We start from the raw sequence: 23,786 nt of genomic DNA, 5'->3' as shown, positions 1-23,786 counted from the left end.
CGGGGATTGCAATGGCGTAATTAACTCGGTCTTTTTTACATTTGATTTGATTTGTTCGGGCTTCATGATTTGTCTGCTGCGATACTTTCCATAATGAGGCGGCCAAGATTTGGGATCGCTGCGTGGGTTTGTGATCTGCGGGGAATTGTCAGTCTCACCGCGCATTAATGAAGATCGGATGCTACTGCTGAGATGAGAACACGTTGGCAAGAGGATCGCGCAGAGATGTTGGAGTTGATGTGGTGTTTGAATTAGATAATTTGTTGAACTTTCGACTCGCTATTCGCTACGCTAAACAGTGTCGCATATATCTTGTCGTTGCGACACGAGAACATTTGCTTCATCTAAAGAAAGCTCTACGCTTTATGATGGTTGTTGTCTTCGACACCAAAAACTCCGTGAAATGCGACGAATATTGGTATCCGCAGATGATGATGAAACCGACAAAGGAAATCGTAACCCAAAAATGAAAATCCGATAACAAGGGAAATCGAGCAGGAGGTTCTCGTCTGTAGCTCCTGATGCTTGGAATATTGCGCATTGTGTTGGTTTAAGCCATGTTCGCGGCGCCGTGCTTCTCATCCTCGTTCTTCTCAAACATCTTGTCCTCGAGCCACTTGGTGGCCTTCGCGCACTGTGCGTCCACGTAGGTGGTCCAGAGATGGGCGATAGTGTATTCGACGACGAAGAAAATGGGGATAGCGAGGGCCCAGACGAACCAGTTGGTAGACCGGGGAATGTAGTGCTCGATGGCCTCGCCCTGGCCGTCCTTTGGCTGTTCGACGTGGTAGGGTGCGGTGCTGAATCCGTAGATTAAGCGCGCAAGGCCGACCTTCATAACCGTTCCGTGGGTAAGGTATACGGCGAAACTGTTGCGACCAACCCACATGAAGAGCTTGTTGGAGAACATGCTCTGCAGGGAAGGCGATAGCCAGATTCCAGTGACCATCAGATCCCACCCGATAGCTGTCCAGCGCTTGGGGTAGCTTGCCGCGCCTTGAGGAATGATCCAGTCTCCGATGTTCTTAAGCTGAACAGACCAAGTCGACCACTCCCAGTGCTCACCAGGGTAGCACGCCACGTACCAGCCGAGGAGGATGAGGAAGGCGGTTGCGATGCGGCGGGCCTTTACGCGGCTGTTAACGAATTCGCGGAAGCTTTTCTCGGAGCCGAGGTCGCAGAGGATGACACCGTAGAGGAATTGGCACTCGAAGGTTTCTAACAATGTCAGCTAAGAGTCAAGGAACTCAGATATCTATACATACCCTTTTCCGGGCTGGTGCGCATCCAGTACCACAGGAACAGAACCATACAGGTGAAGAGGCGCATGCGGAACTTCATGAAAACAGTGGCGAACAAGAGAACGTAGATGAGGAAAGCACCCTGCAACAGAGGCAAGAGAGCCCACTGGTGGTCGTCGTATTCGTTGTTGGCGCCGGACCATGAGGTCTGGAAGTTCTTGATTAAGCGTGGGATTTCCGTGTCAAGACCACCAATGTTGGTCGGGACGGAACGGCGGAACCAGTGGGAGTCGCTGAGGTGCGCAACCTCGAAAGCACCCAGCTGGGCAAAGAACCACGCAATGACCAGGGCAATAGTCGCAGGCATAATCAGCCTCGGTGGACGGCGGAAAGCAGATTTGCCCAGTGTCTCGAGTGCAGCTGGGATGTTTCCGGATTTGGCCTGTCGGAGTGGTTTGATGGCGCATACGTAACCGGTGAGGAAGGCAAACATTGTGACTCCAATACGGCCTTGGAACGGTAATCGGAGGAAAGGTAGCTGCAGTAGTTGGGGTGCCGCATTCTCGTTGTCTCGTGGCGACCACAGGCTGTAGTCCCAAGCCCTGCATAAATGTGTTACGACGACCCAGAAGGAAGCAACTCCGCGAACACCCTATACATGTTAGTAAATGTCTTTCATACCATGTCATAACTACACACCTCAACCCAGGTAACATTCTGGCGGTTGTTGGAAGCCATTTTGCCAGGACCAGCGGCGGGTTCCAGAGGAGTAGCAAGGCTCGAGATGGTGGCGCGCGCAAGCGATAACGGGGCCTTTGCTAGGAAAGACATATGCATTCAGACGACTCAACGACTGATGGTGGGAGAAACAGGCCCAAGGAATGATAGGAAGACCAAGAGAAGGAAGAAAAATGAGCGACAGTGACAGCTATAGAGGCTGCATTGGTGTGGGTTGGATCGAACCAAGAAGGAGGTTAAGTGGAATGCAAGGGTGCAAGCAAGTTCCCCCATGCAAAGACGGCATCTCGGATACGCTTTCTTGGCATGATAGAGAGCGTCGAGAAGGAATAGGGATTTTTGGCCGTGTAATTGGCGTTGGGGCTGAAAGGGGGAACAAGCGCCGAGCCAGCATGGGTGGCCGCGTAATATTCGTCGGTGGATGGTGAATAGACCCCACCGGTTTCAGGCCTTCAGTGTCTTGGCATCAAGCCTCTGCATGGGCAATTCGCTGTGGCGGTGGCCGACGACGCGCCAACCGGAAGCCGGCACTGCAGTCAAGAATACGAATATAGAGCGTGTGTTGGCACGGCTGTGGCGAGGGCGGGAATGGTGCCTCAGGTTGCGCAGAGAAGCCGACGTGCATCGTCGGATGCCTGCCATGACAGGTGGACAGGACATTGGACGTGTGGCGCAAAGTTCGGGCCCAACGCAGCGTCTGTACCCACCCTCCACGTTTGGTTGGCGGCTGACAGTGCAGGGCGGGATCGTCGACGTAGATTAGATGACAGCCGCTGTTTTGTGTGTTTCAACTTTCGAGGCCGCGCAATGTGTGTAGCGCGTATCACCGCCGTCTCCTAGCGCGCTGCGACGACGATGGCGTGCGTAGACGACGACGCGTTGGATTATGCGTGCGTGGGCGGCCGAAATGAGGCTCTTCAGCTTCGACGGTACAGGTGCTAGCGCTGGCGTCGTGACGAGCCACAGCTGTCAGGCCAAGCCCTGGAGGCTGCATGGGATTCTGACAACCCCCAAATACCATCCGTCAGCATGCAGCCGTTCTTGGAGAACTCCGCCAACTCAGGTCCACGGGTACCTTGGGCTAAATCATTTGGGAGCTTGGCACCGTGTAAGATGAGCAGGTGAGATGCCTGATGTAATCTTACTACATCTTATCTATTTACTGATCTGCGAAGTCGCTACACAATGACCGCTACAGCCCTAGTGGTTCTTCTCAACAATTTCCTTGGCAAAAGCTGCAAAGTCTCTCTTGTCGTCCACCTTGTCCCACAGGTTCGGCTGGGTGAATACTGCCAATGTGTTCCTTGCTACCTTTCCCCCAGTTGCCGCGCCTCTGACGAAATGCGGGACGGCTTTGAACTTGCCCTGTGTAATGATCTCGAGTGCTTCGCCCGTTTGGAACGCGAGGCAGTCTCGAGGTATGCTGACCTTTGTGACGTTTCCGGTACGGGAGTGGATGTAGAGACCCGCCTTGGGGTCCGGTGAGCGATCCAGTTCCTGCAGGGGCGAGAATGATGCACCTGTTTTTGGCGGATGGATAGCCTCGTCGACGAACATGGCAGATGTCAGACCGGTCAGACAGCCATGATCGAGATGAGTCGCACACCAGTCGTCTTCGTCACCGCTGGAAGCGTCGGGAGCGGGCGAGGGACTGGGGAAGTAGTGCAGCAGCCTGGCCTTGGTGAAGACGCTTGTCTTAACTACGTGCTCAAGATATCCCTTTTGGTAGCCATCGATGTTGGCTTCAGCATACTTGTCGCAGGCACGAGCAACCAATGCAGCAATGTCGATGATGAGAGTACATAGCTCGCGGAAAGTCTCCTCGAAGCCTGGGAGAAGCTCTTGAGATGGCCACACATTCGGCGCGGTATACTCTGGGAAGGAGGGGTACTTTTCAGCAACCGTCTTCTGCTGCTCTTCGAATCCGCTGGCGCAGTTGACGTAGTAGGAGCCCTTGAGAGTGTCGTATTTGCCATCTTTGAGCGTCTCCTTTCCGCAAGACCAGCCAACCAGCCATTTGGATGCTGGAGATTCGAGCTTGACTAGTGCCATGTCAGTGGTCTTTCAGATGTAGGTTTAATTAGTGGCGCTTACCCAATTCATCCTCTGGTAAGTTTCCGAGAGCAGAGGCGTACGATAGTAATTTGTGTCGCAGCTCATGGAACTTGGACGGGAGATCCTTTACCACAATGATTCCCAGGCTAGACGAGCCAAAGGCCTCTTCAAGTAGCGAGAAGTCTACATCATCTGGAGCATTATCAGCCAAGCTGAGTCACAGCCATACAGCTACCACTCACTATTCTTCAGGGCGTCAAGACCCACGGCGACGGCGCTCTGGTTGACTGCAGCATTAGCGTTGGCCATGTTAGTCGTCTAGCAAGATAGGTGTGGATGATGGTTTTCACTACGTAGTACTGCGACTTTATCGTGATGTTGTAGTGCGCGGTTGGTCTCATCTGGTCCGCACCTCGACTGCACCTGCCTGATTTGCTGCAGCCTCGGCCAGCTCCGATCTCTCACCTCCGACGCCTGATTGCGACAACCAACAACGCCATCGCCATGCCCAAAGCCCTCCACTTCAAAGGCGACAAGAAGGTCAAGAAGCGCAGAAAAGCTGCCGACCCCTACGACGCCGACGAAAAACCCTCGAAGCAGCTCACCACCAGCGCGCCTGCCGAAGCGGAGCATGACGACTCTTGGGTGAGCGCAGATGCGCCGAGCGACATCACAGGTCCCGTAGTCATTGTGCTGCCCACCGACACACCGAGCACGTGTCTGGCATGCGACGCCAACGGAAAGGTCTTTGCGAGCGAGCTGGAGAACGTTGTCGACGGCGATGTCGCGACGGCCGAACCCCACGATGTGCGCCAGGTCTTTGTCGCAAATCGCATTGCCGGCACAGAGCAGCTTAGTCTGAAGGGCCATCACGGAAGGTAAGGAACCACGACATGAATGAAGCTGGCATCGCTAACCTAGTCCAGATATCTGAGCTGCGACAAGTTCGGCGTCCTCAGCGCAACTGCAACCGCCATCTCCCCCGAAGAGACGTTTGTCGTCATCCCCGTACCCGACAATCCCTCTGCCTTCTCCCTCCAGACTGCCCGCGACCTGTTCCTCACCATAGACGAATCCTCCTCCAAGGGCCCAGAGCCACGCGGCGACGCCGAACACATAAGCTTCAGCACTACTTTCCGCATCCGCATGCAAGCCCGCTTCAAACCGCGAAACAAGGCAAGCAAGGAAGAAAAGGCCAATGTCAAAATCAGTCGCAAGGAGCTGGAGGACCAGATTGGCCGACGTCTGAACGATGCTGAGGTCAAGAAACTACGAAAATCAAGAGTCGAGGGCAACTTTCACGAGACGGCCCTGGACATGAAGGTTAAATCTAGCCACGACAAGTATGCCAGCATGTGAAAACCTCCAAGTATCAGCCACGATGCCTCAAGGTAGCAACAAAGCGTTGCGTCGTTGCATGGTGCCGCAATGACACCACAAGTCGCCCTTGGCGACCACAAGCAACGGCAGCACCCGCGTTACACCATACTCTGCATATACCCGATCCTATGGCTGCGACACTGCAAGGCCGCGTAGCCTTTATGCGCCACGATCTGGAACTGGTTTCGAAACGTCACCCGCCACAGCTTGTGGCTGGGCGTCCGTCTGGGCAGCGTCCGCCTCAGCACCCGAAGCCTCAACATAGATAGACGGAACTCCGTGTTGTCTCAACAATACACAATGGACTGCCAATAGACCTCATGCGGCCAGTATGCTTTTCTTTCTTGGCAGACCGCGTTTTAATAACAAAGGAATTCAACACATCTTCTGCAGTCCCTGTATGTGTTCCTTGGTTGTCTCCTCTTTCCTTTTTCTTCTGGCCACTTTTTGTCGGATGACGCGATGGTGACGCGTCTGAGATTATGTGTGATATCCGACTTGGGTGAAGTATGCTTGAATGACTTACTAGCTGGAGCGGACGATCCCGCGTTTTCATCTCGGTGTCAATGTAACCACAACCGGAGAGCATACATCAAGAGATGATTTGGTGGTATAGTTACTCTGCACGTTTGTCACTGGCTTACACTGCCGGTGGTTTTCCTTACTGCTACACAATACGATAAGCTGGCTTGTTGATTCTTGCACTGACTGTGGAGCCCTGGCACGAGAAGCATCCTAGACGAGGCCCAAACCGAGGTTGCACCACATAGAAGAAAAAACTTGAACAGGTTTGCAGACTACATCAGGACAAAAACTTGCAAAGTAACTCTGGCGCCGAAATGCCTTTGCCGCATACATTGCAAGGACATTTTTCGTTCTACTAGGTATTAGTGGGTCCTGGAACACTTTATAGTCTTCTAGGGATTTCTTTGACGCCCTAGAAATCTGTGAGAACCTCCGGGCCTAACTGTTGTATAGCTAGGTAGGTGACCTAACATCAACGTAGGCTCCAGGCTGTTCAGTTTGTTCCTAGGCTGGCGTGGTTGCATAGAAAGCATAATCAGTCCACTTCTCCCTCCGGTTGTACATTAGATCGAACGACTTTCGAAGAACCACGCCAAGACCCTCGTTCTTCTCAACCTGATCTCCTGCGGCAGTATCCTGCCAGGATCGTTGTCGTCGCCCCGAGACTACTACATATACTGATATGTCTCACCAAGTCCCCGTCCTAGGTTACCACGACACCGACATCGCCGCCGCTGAGGTAGATATTCTCGTCGTAAGCGACGTAAGTACCTCCTAGCCCCTCTATAATTCTTAAATTAGCACTAACAAAGTTACTTGCATAGCACCCGGCCCTCGCAATCAACCGCGACTCACAAGGTGAACGTCTTAAGTAAACATCCGGCCAGTCACCCCATCACGCAATCTGTACAGGAGCTGCACATTATGGAATAAGAGATGCGACCGATTTCAAACTGCAAAGGTGACACAAAGAGGGCTTACCTCAGTGGGCAATTTGAATGAACCTTAGGCGAACAAAGCCGGCTTTATTGCATGGCTCGCAGAACCGCCAATTGACGTGACCATCTCCATGTATAGCAGACGCTATAGGCCAGTACAAGAAGCCCATGGATACTTTGATCTTGTGAGACAGAGCCCCGCTATGCAGTGGAGGTACCTACTCCACCATTGGAGTTTGGACCCAATATTGGAAGGCACGCGAGGCGTACTTCAGGTGAGTGAGCAGTGAGAGCCCGCGTCTACTTGTCTCGCCAACCGATGCACCTTTGCTCGAAACACGACAGTCGCGATTCCGAGGTCCTCTCACAGGCAGGCAGGCGCATTGGACAAATCTACTAATTACCGCAACTACACGTAGGTATCCACAACACCAACCTTGGGCCACACAACCTCGCGTCCAAACTTACAAACCACACCCCCGCTATTCATATATTCCTGAATATATCTACTCGTAACGCCGTGGAAGCTGCAATCTTTTCATCTACGTGTCTCGCGACTGCCGACCATCTAGAAGCAACCTCGCCCACCATGCCCGGCAGCTACGTTAAGAACAACTGGCGCATCACCGACAGCATCACACCCGTGGTGTGCTTCACCACAGCCGTATTCTGGGCACTCTACATCCTCTCCTTCCCACCTTCCACACGCCTTTACCGCAAGCTCTCCATCCTCGTCCTCGCGCTACCAACATGGTATGCATTTCGGTACTCGGACTACATAACACCAAATTACTATCTCGACGATACATTCGGACGCACATGCCTGATATGGTTCGCCCACATGAGCTACGAAGTCTGCGTCATGGAGTTCGCGCCCGTCCTTACACGAGAGAAGCGAAGTCTAGGTGACTGGGAGCAGAAGAAGGAGAGAGTCAGGCAGGGATACAAAGTGCTATTCGATCGCAATCACACGCAGGTGCTCGAGCAGCAGGGACACATCTTACCGAAATCATCCCATGATGCAATTTCGGCGGCGAATGAGGAGCCAAGCGAAGAGAAATACATTGCGACTGACAAGAAGACCGACGAGCCCGTCTTACCAAGCGCTCGCGTTCAGCACGGTGTTGCGCTACCGATGGGTCACCGCCACGGCTACTCGCGCTGGGAGTTCGTCGCCTACCATGTACTCAAAGCACCTCTCTACTACGCCGCCCAGTGCGCCTTCACCTACTACGAAGAAAACTACTCACCAGGGGCTCTAGACCCTGCTACATATATGGGACCGGGGCTTATATCTTTCTTCGACCGCATCACGATGTCCATGGGCAGACGGGAGATATCCTGGCGGCTCATGTACACTTTCGACTGGTGCATTGCATCTATGTGGCTGTTCGAGGAATATCACAGTATATGCGCCGCCCTTTGGGTTGGTTCGGGGCTCGACGGACCGGAAGAGTGGTCCAAGGGTCTCTTTGGTTCGTTGAGCGCCGCGTGGTCGGTACGGAGGTACTGGTCAAAGCACTGGCACAACTATGTCTACCACTCCTTGACGGGCCATATCAAGTGCGTGACGAGGGGCTGGCTTGGCATGCAGCGCGGTACCATCTCAACCCGATTGATCGAGAACACCCTCGTCTTCTTCGCATCCGGACTCATGCATTCGCTGGTTAGATGGCAGCAGGTCCCCCTAAGCGACCACTGGGGTATTGCCTGTTGGTACACTGCACAGATGCTCCCTATCATCACCGAAATGGTCGTGGTGCATCAGTGGAGGAAAGCGCGGAAGTGGCTGGGATATGGCACCGATTCAAAGTGGTTGAACCGCTTCGAGTATGCGGTCGGATACTCGTGGGTCATTGCCTGGTTTCTCTATAGTGTGCCCAAGTATTACGAGACGAGGACGAACTGGACGAGTGCCATCGTACGGAAGAAACTGATGGCTGATTTGGCTGCGGATGGGTACATCAACAAGACGGGCTCGGGCTGATGTGGGGGAGGCACACATCTTTCGTTCTGTGTGGAGGAAGAATTGGAACGTTATGTGGTGACGTTGAATGGCCAAGGAGAATGATGTACCGTAGAAGCTGCGCCACAGCACTACATAAAACATAGGTATTCTTCATGATACTTGCCTTCCCATCAATCCTCTAGCTCGAGCATGTGATGGTCTGACAACGTAATCATAGATTTCATACCCCAGCGTGCATCAGTGTTTTGTAATCAAGGCGTTGAAGGTACAAGGATTCCAAAGATGGTACGGTCATCATTCCCTAAGCGTCACGTATCCAAGCAGGATAGCATCTATAACGATACTGTAGTATAGATCTTAGTTGCTGGTGGAGTGGAGCAGTGACGTATGCAAAATCGTGTGGCCCACAACAACTCCTACAGCCGACATGTCACCGAATTTTGTCTTCATAGAGTGCTCATTGTTACTTCATTACATTGGTATCATTAAACTATGCTACATATTTCGTTACACTGACATCAGGTTTAGTACCTGGTCAACTTGGGGCTACCCTCCCACGCCGGGAAACTCCACTTGGTCTCCACAAACACCTTCTGCATGCCATCCTCCTTCTTCTCGAACTTGTAGTAGACCTTGTCCAAGTCCTCAAGGCGGACACGGTGGGTGACCATCTTGGACGGGTCGATGCGCTTCTCCTGGATCATCTTGAGGAGCGACTCCCAGTACATGTGTACAGGCGCCTGACCGTTACCGATGAGACGGATACCGCGCTCCATGAGAGAACCAATGTTGAAGTGGTTGGTGAAGCCGACGTATACACCGGTGATACCGCAGCGACCCATGTTGCGTGTGCTGGTGATCATCTCGTTGATGAGCTCGCTGGTGTCGGTCTCGAGACCGAGCATCATCTCGAAGTAGTGGGCCCAGCCCTTGGCGTACTCGCCGGCGGCACACTCAATGCTGACGTCTGGACCGCGGTTGTTGCACATCTCCTTGAGCTTGCTAGTGACGGACTCGCCCTTGGATAGGGTGGAGAAGTCGATGGTTTCGATGTTGGGGTACTTAGACTTGACGAAGTCGAGACGCCAGTTTTGGTCGATCATGATGACGCGCGATGCACCTTGCATCAGCGAGAAGTCTGCGGCCATTTGTCCGATTGGGCCGGCTCCCCAGATAGCAACGACGTCGCCCTTGTTGACGCCGGTGTCGACGACTGCGTGCCATGAGGTGCACACGACGTCGGAGAGGAAGAGACCCTGCTCATCCGGAACATCATCGGGAAGCGGCAGTAGGTTGACGTCACCGTAAGCGACACGGGTGTACTCTGCTTGGCCTCCGGCGTATCCACCAGTGAAGTGAGAGTATCCGAACATGCCTGCTGTCCGGCCACCGTACATGGCGTTCTCGATGGTGTTGGAGTTGGTCTTCTCGCATTGGGAGGACAGCTTCTGCTTGCAGTAGTAGCAGTCACCGCAGGCGATCTGGAAAGAGGCAACGACTCGTTGGCTATGGTATGTTAGCGATGCGCTGAGCAAGGACTGGGAGATGGACGTACCCCTTCTTGAACTTTGTGACACCAGGACCGAAATCGTCTACAACACCACAGAACTCGTGTCCGAGGATGTCGCCCTTCTGCATCTCCACGACGGAGCCGTGAAGCAAGTGCAGGTCAGAACCGCAGACAGTGGATCCAGTGACCTTGACGATAACATCACGGTCCTCTAGAATCTTGGGCTTCGGTGTGTCGATCATCTTAACGTCGTTCTTGCCGTACCATGCCAAAGCCTTCATCGTCTCTGAGTAGTCGGCGGTGCTCTCGTCGTTGCCAGGGTTGGTGACGTTCTGCGCGGTAGTGGCGTTGTCACCATGGCCAATGGCCTTCTCAGCCTGGCGGGCTGCTTGGGACATCATCTTGGGCTAAAGTTTGATGTGTAGTTGTATGTGTGAAAGGTAGAGAGATGTTCAAAGTTGGAGAGCCTGCAGTAGGCGCAGCGCGCCTACCTTTTCAATGCCAACCAGCGACATTTTCGATGACATATTACAAACCTGTGACGTGAATTTTGCAGCCCTCTTACAACTACCGCGAACCAGAAGATTATCCGCCCCCTTGTACATGCGCTTGGAGGGGCTAGCTTAACGTCATGACACGCTGTGGAGGGGCACAAGTCCGCTGTACGCGAGCTGAATGTACGCTTTTGGAAATGCCATGTGCTGGCGCAGATCGAGGTTGGCGATGGGAATCCTACGAGCGTCATGGCGATGTCATGGTGGGGCAGCACGCGTTTCGCGTTTGGCCGTTGGAGCTAGACATGCAGCTCTGGCCAGACCTTCGCAGACCGAGCGCGTCCCGAACGGCATTCTCTCGGCAGATGGTTATGTCGTCGTGTTAAGCTCGGGGCGTTGATACAGAGGAGAATGTGGAGGTGGTGTCGTGTGCAGGTGCGAAAAGAACGCGAATTCTGCCCTTCAGGGCTTGCATAGACGCATGCAGTTCAAGCCGATTGATAGACTGGAGGACAGCGGCTGCGCGAGGGCTTATATGCCTGTGACTGAGGACCATGATGGTGAACGGACGTCCAGATTATGGCCATACGCTGGACGTCGGGGCGGGTGATATGCATGAGACGGTGGTGAGTAGTTGCCGGCGCAGGTACAGACTTCTCGGATTGCATGCGCAAGCATGAACGCGTTAGCGGGATGTGTGCGATTCGGTCCTGTTCGACAGCTTCCAGGTTCACTCTACCGCTTCAAGCACGAAGTCAGTCGGCGATACGGTAGACAAGACGTGTAGGACCAGAAGCTCTTCAACAGTAAACATTATGGCAATGCGCGAAACAACAAGAAAGCCATATTCAGTTCTCGGGCAACCTCGCAGAGCTTGGCAGGCCAAACGTGTCGGCGAGACATCACGCAAGACCATGATATAGAAGGCGAGGAGCTGCGGTCTTGGTCCCGCTGCGCAGATAGCTTCGGAGCTCGACGCGTTAGCAAGCACAGCAGGACGACTGGCGACGCGTCGAAAGCAGCACCACCTAATGAATAGGTCTGCAGCCTACATCAGGATGAATACATGCAAAGCAGGTGACATGACGTGAACGTAGGCTCATGAGTGTTCAGTCTCTTGCTTGCATACGGTAGTGCTCGTTGTTGTCGACCACCTTCCTCAATCCAATGCGCAAGGCACTGGAATCAATGAAAATGTAAAGCCGCAGTGGCAGACCAGCAAAAATTGCCCCGCTGAAGCCCCCGAAGGAGATTCATGACAACACCACACCCCGCTGTGCAATGGAGGCGACGTTGTCAGACCATCAAATGCTTGAGCTTGATGAGTCGCAAGAAGGTCTAAAGGTTGTTAGCAGGTGGTAAACGTAGGGGGGTGGTTGGGGAATACGAACAAGTATTCCGAGCTTGGGAGGGACGGGGGCGGCGCGGTATAAGTAGCCATATGGTCTTGGCACGCTAGTGGATCACATGACAAGCAAGGGCGGTCCAGAGGTCAGTGCGCGGGGGGACTGCGGGTAAAGGCCGGCAGTGAGATTACCGGCCAGGTCCATGCGTCTGATGCTTCCCATCAATTCACATCTTTCGACATGACACTGCGTAAACGCTGCACATGCAAGTTAGTGCTCTTTCACATATGCGCTGAGGATCTATAAAAGACGCTTGGGCTCGACGACTAGTGCCAACCGAGCAGAGCCGCGCGGTTTCGTTATCGCGGAAAGTTTCCAAGCGCCGCGACGCATTTAGCTCTTTGCCTGGAGATCACACTACCCGGGCGCGTACGACCTAACATCTATCACAGGGTGGAACATTGTCACCATCCCAGGCAAATACTGGGTCGATGGCTCTACTTCGCTTGAGCAAACTCTTTACGATGCGCTTCCGGTCAGTCTACATGTGCAACATCATCATCTACTCCGTCGCCCTAATCTCCTATCCAGTTCCTTCATTTTCCAATCCTCTTATCATTCAGTTGTTGCTGAAGAATACCACAACCATGCAAATGCTCGTACATTGCCCAGCCATACCTGAGCTCCGCCTTTTCGTAGAGGTAATCATAGTCGAGCATGCGTATATTGCAAGCCTCGTTGGGCGCCCGTCGGTCTCTGTAGTTTTCAACCTCCTTTCTATCCAGAAACCTTTCCCAGAGAAGTAGTGTCGTGTTCGGATTTGCGTTGAATAAACGTACGGCTGGCTCTGTCGGCGAACCAGGTTCGCAGACTAAAGGCCGCATCTCCTGTACCAAGGCCGTAAGGTTGATAAGATGGTATTCGGATAGCTTGAAACCGATTTCCCGCCGGATATTGTCCATCATAGGACCAGTAAAACTCCCCGAAGCGTCGAAGGCTCCTTTTGGGAATTCAAGGTACGGTTCATTGCGCGCGCGAGCTTGGGGTGACTCTACGAGAAGGACGTAGCGCTCGCGAGTGTTATCTTTCGGACGAAGTACTATCATCACGTTGGCGTTTACCGCGGTTCTGCCAACTGTGGGCTGGGGTTTGGCTGGCATAGTGTCGAGGCCTCCTCTATCAGCGGGACAATCCGAGGTCTTTTAGGAAGAGAGCAAGAGTATGTGGCGTGCAAGTATTGTCCGAGACGTTTAAGTATAATGGGAGGACCGAAATACGGAGCTTCGCTGACGAACGGGAAGCGATGGAGGTAGTGGAGTAATGCAGATACGAGATGTCTTGAAGTGGTGGACGGTGATGAGAGGCGTCTGGTGGAACACGTACTTATACCTTGGTCTCGAGCAGCTATACTTAGGTATGGTGCTGTGGCACCGTTGCCTCGACGTTCGTTCGAAGAGACTCCCAGTATAGTGTTGATGTCTTAGTGCCGATCTTCCAACTTATGACCGGGTACACCAATGGGTTTAGGTTCCGAAGCGCGCGCAACTTGCTCTGGATGCTCCGATGCTTCCCCACCCGCCGCTCGTCTCAGAATCATGCGCGGCGCTTACGAGGTGACCTTGAGATAAGCACATGCATGGCGGCAAGAACCCGCTCAGAGGGGATGTGTACGTGCAGAGCTTTGGTATACAACTGTTATTGCCACGCTGGCTATATTCCGTTCGTCTGAAATAAGGATACATCCAAACCTTCGGGAGGTCACTACTGAGTACTCATTGCTGAGTCCGACCGATGCGAATTTGCTTCTGTCGCTCTTCAATCTGTTCGGTTTTGCCCAGTCGATCGTATAGCGCCCAAGCAGCGAGTGTCTTAGCATCTCTCGCGCCTTCTTTCCAAAGCACCTCGAAATTGCGGATGCGCAAAGTGATCAACTTGTCTCTGACACCCTCGCCACCCAACTTGCTCCTGAAAGATTCGAGTTCCTTTCGGTCCAGGTATTTCTCCCACAATAGCATCGGCATATACTCGTCGAGGTTTCCAGGGCTCATATACACCCCGTTCTTGAGCTGTTCGTTGGTTTCAACCTTGTCAAGAGCCATTGCGGTTAGGTCGATCAGCTCCTCCGCCCTGACATTAAGCCCCGTCTCTGCGCGAATCTGCTCCATTGCTTTCCCAACTACAGTGCCAGATTTGTTATCCAACATTCCTGCAGGGATCTCAAGGAAAGCAGTGCTGCATGCGCCGATTCGCGGCTGCTCTGTCAAGATGACCCACTTCTCGTCTACGTTGTCCTTGGGTCGTAGTATCATAAGGATAGCGACGGTACCGCCGCGCAAGAAAATGACTCGATCGAGATTGGTGTGGCTCTTCTTCATCAATGCCTCGATCGTCATGAAGCCTATCATTCCGTCGTCAAAGACGGTGACGTTGTGTACATTCACCCCCTCGAGGCGCCATGGATCCCCCTCAAACGTGTGTCCGGGAGTTGTTTGCACAGTGAGATTCTTTTGGAGTGCTTCCAACCAGTTACTGAACGCTGGAAATCCGAGCAGTTTTTCTTCGTCGAGAATGTGGCCATCTGCAACTGTGACAGGAATGGCAGGCTCCCAGGCTGACAGCAGGAAAGTGGATGGCATCCCGAAGTCTTCGGCTAGTACTTGAGATAGCCTTGGAAGCAGAGCGATATAATTACAGGATTTCTGTGAAAGCTTTTGCCCTAGTAGCGGACGATTTCAAGCTGTCTTGTTGAGTCCCGGGGCCGTCTTGTACAAGGTAAGGCTGGAAGTGATGGTGGATGCGCTGTGAACCTTGGAAAGCTCCCCGAGGTCGTTTCGGGCGCAGCGACAAGCTTACATACCTATCTTACAGCGATCGGGATGTCGCATAACCTTCATGCATGTGATAAGAATAATCACGCACATTGCAGGTGGTACAGGAAACAGGGTCACGCAGTTCTGCGCGCCAACATCCCGAGGTCTCCTAGGCCTACAACCACCCCCCAGCAACTGAGCAGCTACCTAGCTATTGATCTCTCAGGAGCTAGCCATCAGTCTACCTATATTTTGCATGAGGAATAATGGAAACTCTCAAACGCATTGTTGCAGCGTATAGCGCTGGTGCGCAGCAGTGACGACCGTGGCTGAGATGCTGCGGGGTAAAACTATGGGATGAATGCACGGCGGCTGCCTTGAAGGAGGTCTGCATTCAGCTGGGCAGGGGTGCACCCAACCCCCGATTGCTGCGCTCCTGTGTGACCCTTCCAAGGTTATATCCCGCATGTTCCCCTTGAATACCTAGGTATCTAGTCAGCATTTCCCAAGAATCGCATCAAACCTTGTCGCCTCGCCTCGCCATGAGCGCGTCATTTCTTTAATTCATACCTAAGTAGCAGCCCTCAGGCTAAGCGTGGAATACTCAGCCTTGCGTCCAACAAATAGCACCAGAGCTCGCTCAGCCTTGTCTTCAAAAGATGATTTGTAACGTGTGTTTAGCTATGCTGAGGGGTGGAAGGGGAGCGAGGTCCGGGACTCACGATCTGACGTTTGATCATCACAAAACTACAACATCACTTCGAAGATCAAAAGAGGTAGACTGCAAGATATGTACGTCATTATCGAATGCGATTTGGCGCGACGTGAACCTGCTAGAGGATCAGTCGATCTCGATCACGGCTGTACTTAAACCTCTGCCGAGCGGGTTTTCATTGGACTTCGATATCAACCAAAGGTTCAAGCGCGCGTATCTCCTGAAAGCAATCGGTATGTTTGACTATCCAATGAGGTCGAAATGTATTAAGTCCTTTTCACAGACCCCAATGAACGCCGCCTACGAACCCTGACGTCGTCAGAGTCTTCTTCCGATGAAGTCATCCAATTGGCGCATAGTTGGATGAACGAGTGTAGATGTGCGGACAGTTGGGAGTGCACTGGGGAAAGATGGTATCCGAAGCGCTTGTTAGACCTCGGCGATATCCGAGGCATACGAGGCATCGGTGATCGAGACAGTCTAACAGTCCTGTCAGAATATAGCGATGCACAACGAGCAAAAGTGTATCTGGTCGAGACGGACGATGTTTTCATGCCCAGCCGATATGTTCCAAGCAAGTTGACAGTCAAATCCTGGAACAGCGATAGAACAAAGATGGGCCGTATCGAAAGAGAAGATGGTCGGTATGTTACGCTGAGCCATTGCTGGGGTAGGCCCAAAGGTGTCCAAGGACAGCTGAAATTGAAAGTAACTAATAGAGAGCGTTTCATACGGGAGGGTATCGAGTTGCGGGATCTGCCGAAAAGTTTTCGAGACGCAATCCTGTTCGCTTGTCATCTGGAGAAAGTCGGGTTCATCTGGATTGACTCGATGTGCATCATGCAGTCGACTGAAGATCATAACAGCCGATCTATGGTTCATGTGGGTGACTGGCTGAGCCAGAGTCGACAAATGGACAAGATCTACCAAAGATCATTTCTCAACATATCCGCTACTGCTGCGGTTGATGGAGATCAGGGTTTGTTTTTCAGCCGACAGCCTGAATCCCTTTGGGAGAACGAGATCAACGTCAACCATACGGGAATGGCTCCTTTCGGAAAACATAGTACTGGAGGCTCGAAAACGGAACAGTTGACGAGGTGCGCTCTCATCGACGTGTCCTTCTGGGACGACCTCGTTGAGAGCGCAGCTGTTAACCGTAGAGGTTGGGTTCTGCAGGAGCGTCTCATGGCACCACGTGTAATACATTTCTGTCGCGACCAGATTGCATGGGAGTGCTCTCACTTCGATGATGCCGAGGGTTATCCTGGAATGGCCATAGGACTGAGGTCTAAGCTGGGAGCTACAGTGGACGAAGGACGACTCAAAGATTTAACCCCAGAGGCTGGACGGGCACTACGAAGCAATCGCCTAAATGATCTTCTAGACCCTGATGAGGACATGGTAGATCTGTACATCTACGAACTGTGGAAACACATTGTAGAGGTGTATTCCAAAACGCAAATCACAGTATCGCGCGACAAACTCATAGGGTAAAGTAGCCGCCACGTACAATGTACAAGACGTCTTGCTAACTCCTTACTAGTATGCATCTCTCTTACTACGCTTTGGCTGCGCAGCAATTAAGGTTGTTCTAAGACATGTTACTGTGCGTGCTAACAGCTTAATAGCGCTGTCTGGAATTGCGAGGCGCTTCTGTAGTGACCAGAAGCTATTCGCAGTACCGAGCACGTATGTTGCAGGCCTCTGGAGAAATAACCTCGAAAGTCAGCTTCTTTGGCAAGTGAACGAGCTTTATCGGGATGGTGTTTTCGAGAACCCTGGAAGACGCGACGCAACTCGAGCGCCTTCATTTTCATGGGCATCAATCGATACCCCCCACGGAATCACCTATCCCGATATCACAGACTATGGGGCTGCAAGAGCAAACGAGATGCGTGACCGGGATCAGGGCGAAAGGGAAAACTCGTATCCAGAGGAAGAGCTAATGCTCGAAGTACTTGACCATCATATCATCCTCTCGGACGAGGACAATGAGTATGGCATGGTAGAACAGGGAAGATTGTTGCTCAAACCACGCTATCTTAGGGCTATTAAGCTCCGGAGGCTTCACCCGCTGTTCCGAGTCGGGTACAGCTGGGGACTGGAGCAAGATGAAATCAAGCCTGACATGTCGCAACAAGATTCCAAAAGGTCTGCACATCATCTCGAACACGCCAATCTCTATCTGGACGCCCCGGAATCTGATGTCGATATCTTCCGCGACGATGCAAAACTATACTGCATGCCCGTTGCGTATGGTGAGCGGACAGTACGGAAAGCATTCCGTTATTTGTACTGCTTGTTACTCAAGTACGAAGGGCCGACAGATTTCGGTTCCAAGGGCGGTGATCCAGGCGTGAAAGGGCATCTGTCGGTGACAATACAGTATCCCATGTTTAGGCGCATTGGCATAACAAAGTTGTCTAACCATTTGGACGAAAAGGGCCAAGAGGCTTTGATGTCGGAGGAATACAACCAGGTAATTGCTTTGTGTTGAATGACTCTATAAAGGACCTCGGAAGCGAGGAATTGGTCTGGTATTTTAGGGGGTTCTAGTCTCTTTTAATGATTACGAGTAATGATTTTGTAGGTAAACAAAGGTCTAATATGCAGAGATATGCGATGGCTATGGTATTCCAGGCCTGGTCTCAATCTTACCCCACCTTCCAATATCTGCCCCTCATCCCCACCTCGACCGTGGGCTCGCTCCCGCCAACCATTACTCACGCCGGTCATCGGGACACAAAGCCTTGAGACGCAAGTACATTATGACGATCACCATTGGAAAATTACCCATCGATTACCTAATACGGGCGCTTGGGTAAGCTGCCACAATACTCCAATCAACCTTTACAACCCACTAACATCCCAAAGTCTAGGGGTATGATTTGTAAGACTCCACCCAACGCAACTCTTCTTGACTCCTCTCCTAACATTCAACTTCAGTCGCTTCGCATTCTTCTGCGTACTTGTGAAAGGTCGTGGGTTCAATTCCCACAGCGTCCACATTCTTTTTGCCATTTTTACTTCCATAGCGAAGAGGAAGGAACCACAGAAGATGGGTGGGTGTTTAGGATGGTTCTTATTTATCTTTTTGTCGTTCTAGATTCCTTTCTCTCGCTGTGCTTTTTATTCTTCTCGCTACGCGCGACAAGAATACCTGGCGTGTGGGTGGCATTGCTTTTGCCTGCCCCCTGACCGTGCTGGCAACGCGAGGGGTGTGTTCTCTGACTTCTTTTCACGAGGTTGGTAGCGGACAGAGACAATGCTAGCGGCCCAGCCTTCTGTCTAGAGAAACCTGAACAGATGCACGCATTGAGAATCAGTTTCTACCGTGCGGCGTACAACAATGGAAAAGGGAATGTGGGAAGGTCATCACCAATGTCGATTTCGAGGACATTACCTGTAGGACCGGGGTAGAGCGAAATCATCACATACTGTTACCATGAAGGACAAGATGTATGCAGATCACATCCAAATGAATTGCTGCCAATGTCTGAAAGATATATACAAAGAAACCCAGGGGTATATGTGCGCCAATTCCACCCACCAAGCCAGCAACCAGTGTGACTTGTCCAACCATTCCATCATTCGTCATGCACCGCCTAGTGTCTGGCGTGGTGCCTTGTGAGCCTCTGCCTGTGCTCCCTAATGTGTCTTGCCATGCGTCCCTTTGCAGCAGGAGGAGCCGCAGGAGGAGCTGGCGTTGGTGCCGCAGGGGCAGGGGCGGGAGCGGTGACGGTGTGGTAAATAGTCTGAACTACTGTGCGAATCGCCTCCACGGTGTCGGTGACGACGGGAACAGCTGGGTCGGCTGAAGGTGCCTTTTCAACGTTGGTGGGTGCGGGGGCAGGGACTGCGGGAGCAACAGGTGCTTGAGATGCAGTGGGCACTGGAGCAGGTACTCCGGGTGCAGCGTATGACTGGGATGCGGCAGGTACATCGGACGGTTGAGCGACGCTTTGCGCTATGCTGGGAGCGGCGGCGGCGCCACTCGAGTTTTCAATTGCCGTGCTAGTGCCCTCAGGAAGCGAGGCAGAGGGTGTTGTCGATGGCTTAGGTTTGTTGCCGCTATCTGCGCCACCAGAGGGCCATTGGAAACCAGACATGGGGCCGGTCGGAGCTGGAGCTGGAGCCGGAGCATTGATCTGCGTGGTTGGTGCGGCGATGGGGCTTGGGGTCTCGGCGGGTACGCTGGGGGAGGCATCGTCGGCAGGAGGTGAAGCGACTGGGGCTTTAGAGGAGAGGGTCTCGCTCGTCGGGATTGGTGCGAAGATGCCGGATACAGAGGCGGTGAGGAGCGGAGGAACTGCAGGGTATTCGGATGGCTCGGGAAGGCCAGATGGCACAGCAGGTGTCTCTGACGGGACAGGCGCAGATCCATAGGCAGCGCTGCTCTGCTCAGGCACCGAAGAGGGCTGAGGAACAGCGGCGTATCCATTGTCTTGGTAGACCTTCAGGGAGTTGATCGTCCAGTACGCCTCGGTAAAAGCTTCTGGGTTATTCTTGACCCATTCTTCGCATGTGTCTGCCTTCTTGCTACAGGAGCTCTTGTTCCAAACACTGCTACTGCCCGCCCATTGTCCACAGAACGTAGTATCGAATACGATCTGCTGCTGCTTGAATGTGCTCTCGATGTCGCAGGCGCCGGCAAACTTGGCAGCTGGCTTGCCCCAGCCGCTGGGGTCTGGGTTCTCACCGAGGACGTCTTCCGGGATGGAGTCGCGGAGGAAGAAGTAGACGCTGATGGCATCGGCAGTCCATTGTGTCGCGTAGACACCGCCACCACCCTCGTTCAAGCCCGCGCCGTAGCTCTTGGTCGACGGGTGTTCGATAGAGCATCCGGCATTCTTCGACTGATCCTCAGCAGCGACATCACAGTTTCCTGTGGTCACTGAACCAGCGAACTGGGTGGTGTCTTCACCAATCTGGCAGCCGGGACCAGTGTGGAGGGTCATGCCGTTGTTCGTTTGGTCGTTCACGCCTTCGATGATGTCGATCTCGCCGTTTTTTGGCCAGTTGGGGCCAGTCGTCCAGAATCTATTAATGTATAAGCAACATGACTTTCAATGGATAAAAGTCTACTTACGCTGGCCATGTACCACAGCCGAATGGCATATGGGCAACATCCAGCACAATCAGCCCACTGTCGTAGGTCTTCTTGCTCTGGATACGGACACTGGGCCTTCCTTCAGGGGTCTGGTTCTGTGTGTCCACGCCCCACGATATCGCTGAGGAAGACGAGTTGATGAGGTTGGTCTGCCTCGCGGTAGCCTCGTCAACATACTTCACAAAGCCTTCTGTCGGATCGGCGTCGGTGAAGAAGTCAAAGGCCCCATAAAAGTCGGTCATGTAGTCATCTTGGAGAGTATAGCCAGCTATGCTCAGTTGGAAAAAGGCCGCAGCCGAAGTGAGTGTGGAGAAACGCATCGTCGAGACGCTGAAAGATAAGAATAGTAATGAGTGACTGCGTACTAGACGCGTGAAGAAAAAAGGCACAAGAACGGAAAAGACGACAGTATAGTTTGGCGATGTAACGAGGCACCAGATGGTCGGAAAGGGACGGCCTGCCTATATATGCAGGCCTAAAACGGAGGCGTGGCAACGACCCTGACATAGCAGCCACCGATTCGCCCCAACGGCTTCGTCTAGAGGATAGACGAGCGCGGGAGAGTGTACATCTCCCGTTAGGCACATCGGGCTCCGTTTCAACAAGAGGGGAGTTATAGACGGACCGAGTTTATCTCCGGTTAGCAACATTGAGGGGGACCTGCAGGAACCAGTCAGGTACACAAGATGGGGATTCAATAGCGCTGAGCAAGGCTGCCCGGATGTTTAACCAAACGTGCGCCGTTTCATGAGAAATAGGACGGATGGTCCGTTGGTGAACGGGGAGAGGCGCTTGAAACAGCGAGAAGCGCACATCCCGGTGGATACGTGGCGGGGCCTACGGTTATTATCGATTGCCTGAGGCATTTGCCATGCTTATCAGCATGTGATTCGTCGTCGACGCGTTGAAACGTGAGGTGATCGGGGGTTGGGATGAAGGAGAGCGACTGCTGGCCAATGCCACGCGCCGGATTTAGCGCTTCTGGAAGCGAGCGCGGCCAGTGCAGGCGCTCCACCCCCCTGAAACCGACCGTTCAACCAATGAATCGGATAGTCGATCTACACAACTCAAGTACAAATAAGTGCTTTTTGCAGGTGGGTGTATTGTCGTCGCGATGGCTGGGACATATCAACTTACTTGCAACAAACAATACAGAAGAGATTATAGTGGGTGAGATCTTTGATCATCTTGACAACTATACAAGGTTCATTTTGGACTATCTGGCTCACGCAACAGCGCACATGGGCGCGGAGATCCAGCCCAAGTATACATGATTACTTCATTCATATCTAGCATTACGTGTCTTCATTAACGAGATGGCACATTTACTGCATTGACTCGACAACAATGGCAGAGGCGCCACCACCACCGTTGCAGATGCCGGCACAGCCAATCTTGCCCTTCTTCTCCCTTAGCACACCGAGCAGTGTAGTTGTGATCCTGGCACCAGAGGCACCGAGCGCGTGGCCGAGCGCGACAGCACCACCGTGCAGGTTGACCTTGTCTTCTGGGATACCAAGGATCTTCATGTTGGCGAGCGCAACGACACTGAAGGCCTCGTTGATCTCGAAAGCATCGACAGCAGAGAGCTCTACCTTGGCGTGCTTCAGAGCCTTGGGCATGGCGAGCGCAGGGGCGGTGGTGAACTTGGAGGGGTTCTGCTCAGCGTCACCCCAGCCGAGGATCTTAGCAATGGGCTTGAGGCCGTGCTTCTTGACAGCCTCTTCAGAGGCAAGAACAAGAGCAGCAGCGCCATCGGAGAGCGGTGAAGCGTTGGCAGCGGTGACGGTTCCGTTTCCGGGCTTGAAAGAGGGCCTCAGTGTGCGGGTCTTGGACTCGTTGAACTGTGATTAATAAGTAAGAAAGTGTCGATTAGTGAACACTGCCAGGGTCGCGACTTACGTTCTTGGGCTCATCATCGCGGTCGACGACAACCGCAGGCTTGCCGCGTCCAACGGTAACCTCAATGGGAGCGATCTCCTCCTTAAACCAGCCGGCCTCGTGTGCGGCGTTGGCCTTCTTGTAGGAGCGAATGCAGTAGTCGTCCTGGTCCTCACGGGAGAAGCCGTGGTCGTCTGCGCACTCCTCTCCCTGGAGACCCATGTGCTCCTTCTTGTATGCGTCGGTCAGACCATCCTTCAGCACACCGTCGACCAGGGGCTGGTCTCCGAACTTGGCGCCGGTCCTCAGGTTGGGGAGGTAGTGGGGAGTGTTGGACATGCTCTCGGTTCCCGCTGCGACGACGATATCGGCATTGCCGGTTATGATGGTCTGGGCGCCAACAATGAGGGCCTTGATGGAGGAGGCGCACACCTTGTTGATGGTGGTTGCGACGGTCGACTCGGGGAGGCCAGCGCCAATGGCACACTGGCGGGCGGGGTTCTGGCCGAGGCTGAGGTTTGTCAATAGAGTTCTCCTGGATTTTTGGCGTGTTTGGTGTTCTACATACTTTGCGGAGAGAACATTGCCAACGAAGACTTCCTCGACATCGGTGGGCTTGATGCCGGCGCGCTCAACGGCAGCTACATGAGTTGTTAGAATAAGTTCATGTTCCAATTGCAGCAAGCTGATATACCCTTGATGGCGTGAGAGCCCAGCTGGACAGCACTCAGGCTCGAGAGGGAGCTGTTGTCGCGTGAGTCGGCGGTGCCCCTCTTCTCTAGTACCAGGGAACATACCCCAAGAACATGCCCGTAGGCGTACGGGCGGCCGAGACGATGTAAACTGGGGGAAGGGACGACATGATGGGTATCTTGGGTATGCAGGAAAGCGGAGTGAAGGTGCAGAGAGCAGATATAAAGTGCCTTTGAGCAAATGGCCCGATCAACAAATATACCCCGATGGATCTTTTTGGAGTTTAGCCTTGCGCGACAACGGATGGCGCCTGCTGGCCCTGCAGGAGTCGCCTCGGAGTCCCATTGGTCAGCCACGAACTCCGCCCTCACCGCCTAG

The 23,786-nt window shown here is 53.1% G+C and overlaps 9 protein-coding genes across 9 annotated transcripts; 3 read left to right on the top strand and 6 right to left on the bottom strand.

Annotated features, from left to right (window-relative positions):
* Positions 1–550: 550 nt before the first annotated feature.
* J4E93_004223 (uncharacterized protein) lies at positions 551–2,072 on the bottom strand (the record flags this gene model as incomplete). Its single annotated transcript, XM_049342151.1, has 3 exons — positions 551–1,218; positions 1,266–1,893; positions 1,941–2,072. 3 exons carry the CDS (start codon positions 2,070–2,072, stop codon positions 551–553), a joined length of 1,428 nt encoding a protein of 475 aa, XP_049200303.1.
* A 1,107-nt stretch (positions 2,073–3,179) lies between these two features.
* Positions 3,180–4,343, bottom strand: J4E93_004222 (uncharacterized protein; the record flags this gene model as incomplete). The annotated part of the gene is made up of 3 exons (XM_049342150.1): positions 3,180–4,021; positions 4,074–4,226; positions 4,277–4,343. 3 exons carry the CDS (start codon positions 4,341–4,343, stop codon positions 3,180–3,182), a joined length of 1,062 nt encoding a protein of 353 aa, XP_049200302.1.
* A 195-nt stretch (positions 4,344–4,538) lies between these two features.
* J4E93_004221 (uncharacterized protein) lies at positions 4,539–5,393 on the top strand (the record flags this gene model as incomplete). The annotated part of the gene is made up of 2 exons (XM_049342149.1): positions 4,539–4,912; positions 4,961–5,393. 2 exons carry the CDS (start codon positions 4,539–4,541, stop codon positions 5,391–5,393), a joined length of 807 nt encoding a protein of 268 aa, XP_049200301.1.
* Positions 5,394–7,466: 2,073 nt separating this feature from the next.
* J4E93_004220 (uncharacterized protein) lies at positions 7,467–8,864 on the top strand (the record flags this gene model as incomplete). Its single annotated transcript, XM_049342148.1, has 1 exon — positions 7,467–8,864. The coding sequence occupies one exon, from the start codon at positions 7,467–7,469 to the stop codon at positions 8,862–8,864; it is 1,398 nt and encodes a 465-aa protein (XP_049200300.1).
* Positions 8,865–9,370: 506 nt separating this feature from the next.
* Positions 9,371–10,757, bottom strand: J4E93_004219 (uncharacterized protein; the record flags this gene model as incomplete). The annotated part of the gene is made up of 2 exons (XM_049342147.1): positions 9,371–10,352; positions 10,402–10,757. 2 exons carry the CDS (start codon positions 10,755–10,757, stop codon positions 9,371–9,373), a joined length of 1,338 nt encoding a protein of 445 aa, XP_049200299.1.
* Positions 10,758–13,968: 3,211 nt separating this feature from the next.
* On the bottom strand, positions 13,969–14,832 carry J4E93_004218 (uncharacterized protein; the record flags this gene model as incomplete). The annotated part of the gene is made up of 1 exon (XM_049342146.1): positions 13,969–14,832. The coding sequence occupies one exon, from the start codon at positions 14,830–14,832 to the stop codon at positions 13,969–13,971; it is 864 nt and encodes a 287-aa protein (XP_049200298.1).
* Positions 14,833–17,322: 2,490 nt separating this feature from the next.
* On the top strand, positions 17,323–18,221 carry J4E93_004217 (uncharacterized protein; the record flags this gene model as incomplete). The annotated part of the gene is given in 2 exon segments (XM_049342145.1): positions 17,323–17,330; positions 17,345–18,221. The coding sequence occupies 2 exon segments, from the start codon at positions 17,323–17,325 to the stop codon at positions 18,219–18,221; spliced, it is 885 nt and encodes a 294-aa protein (XP_049200297.1).
* A 1,108-nt stretch (positions 18,222–19,329) lies between these two features.
* Positions 19,330–21,154, bottom strand: J4E93_004216 (uncharacterized protein; the record flags this gene model as incomplete). The annotated part of the gene is made up of 2 exons (XM_049342144.1): positions 19,330–20,764; positions 20,814–21,154. The coding sequence occupies 2 exons, from the start codon at positions 21,152–21,154 to the stop codon at positions 19,330–19,332; spliced, it is 1,776 nt and encodes a 591-aa protein (XP_049200296.1).
* Positions 21,155–22,159: 1,005 nt separating this feature from the next.
* Positions 22,160–23,577, bottom strand: ERG10 (erg10, acetyl-CoA C-acetyltransferase; the record flags this gene model as incomplete). The annotated part of the gene is made up of 5 exons (XM_049342143.1): positions 22,160–22,678; positions 22,737–23,226; positions 23,284–23,356; positions 23,410–23,459; positions 23,513–23,577. The coding sequence occupies 5 exons, from the start codon at positions 23,575–23,577 to the stop codon at positions 22,160–22,162; spliced, it is 1,197 nt and encodes a 398-aa protein (XP_049200295.1).
* Between the last annotated feature and the right edge of the window lie 209 nt (positions 23,578–23,786).

The sequence above is a fragment of the Alternaria ventricosa genome (assembly GCF_023758065.1).
Source record: "Alternaria ventricosa strain BMP 2768 chromosome Unknown scaffold_6, whole genome shotgun sequence".
Taxonomy (NCBI): domain Eukaryota; kingdom Fungi; phylum Ascomycota; class Dothideomycetes; order Pleosporales; family Pleosporaceae; genus Alternaria; species Alternaria ventricosa.
Note: the sequence above shows the minus strand (reverse complement) of the source record. Positions and strands in the feature narration are given on the sequence as shown.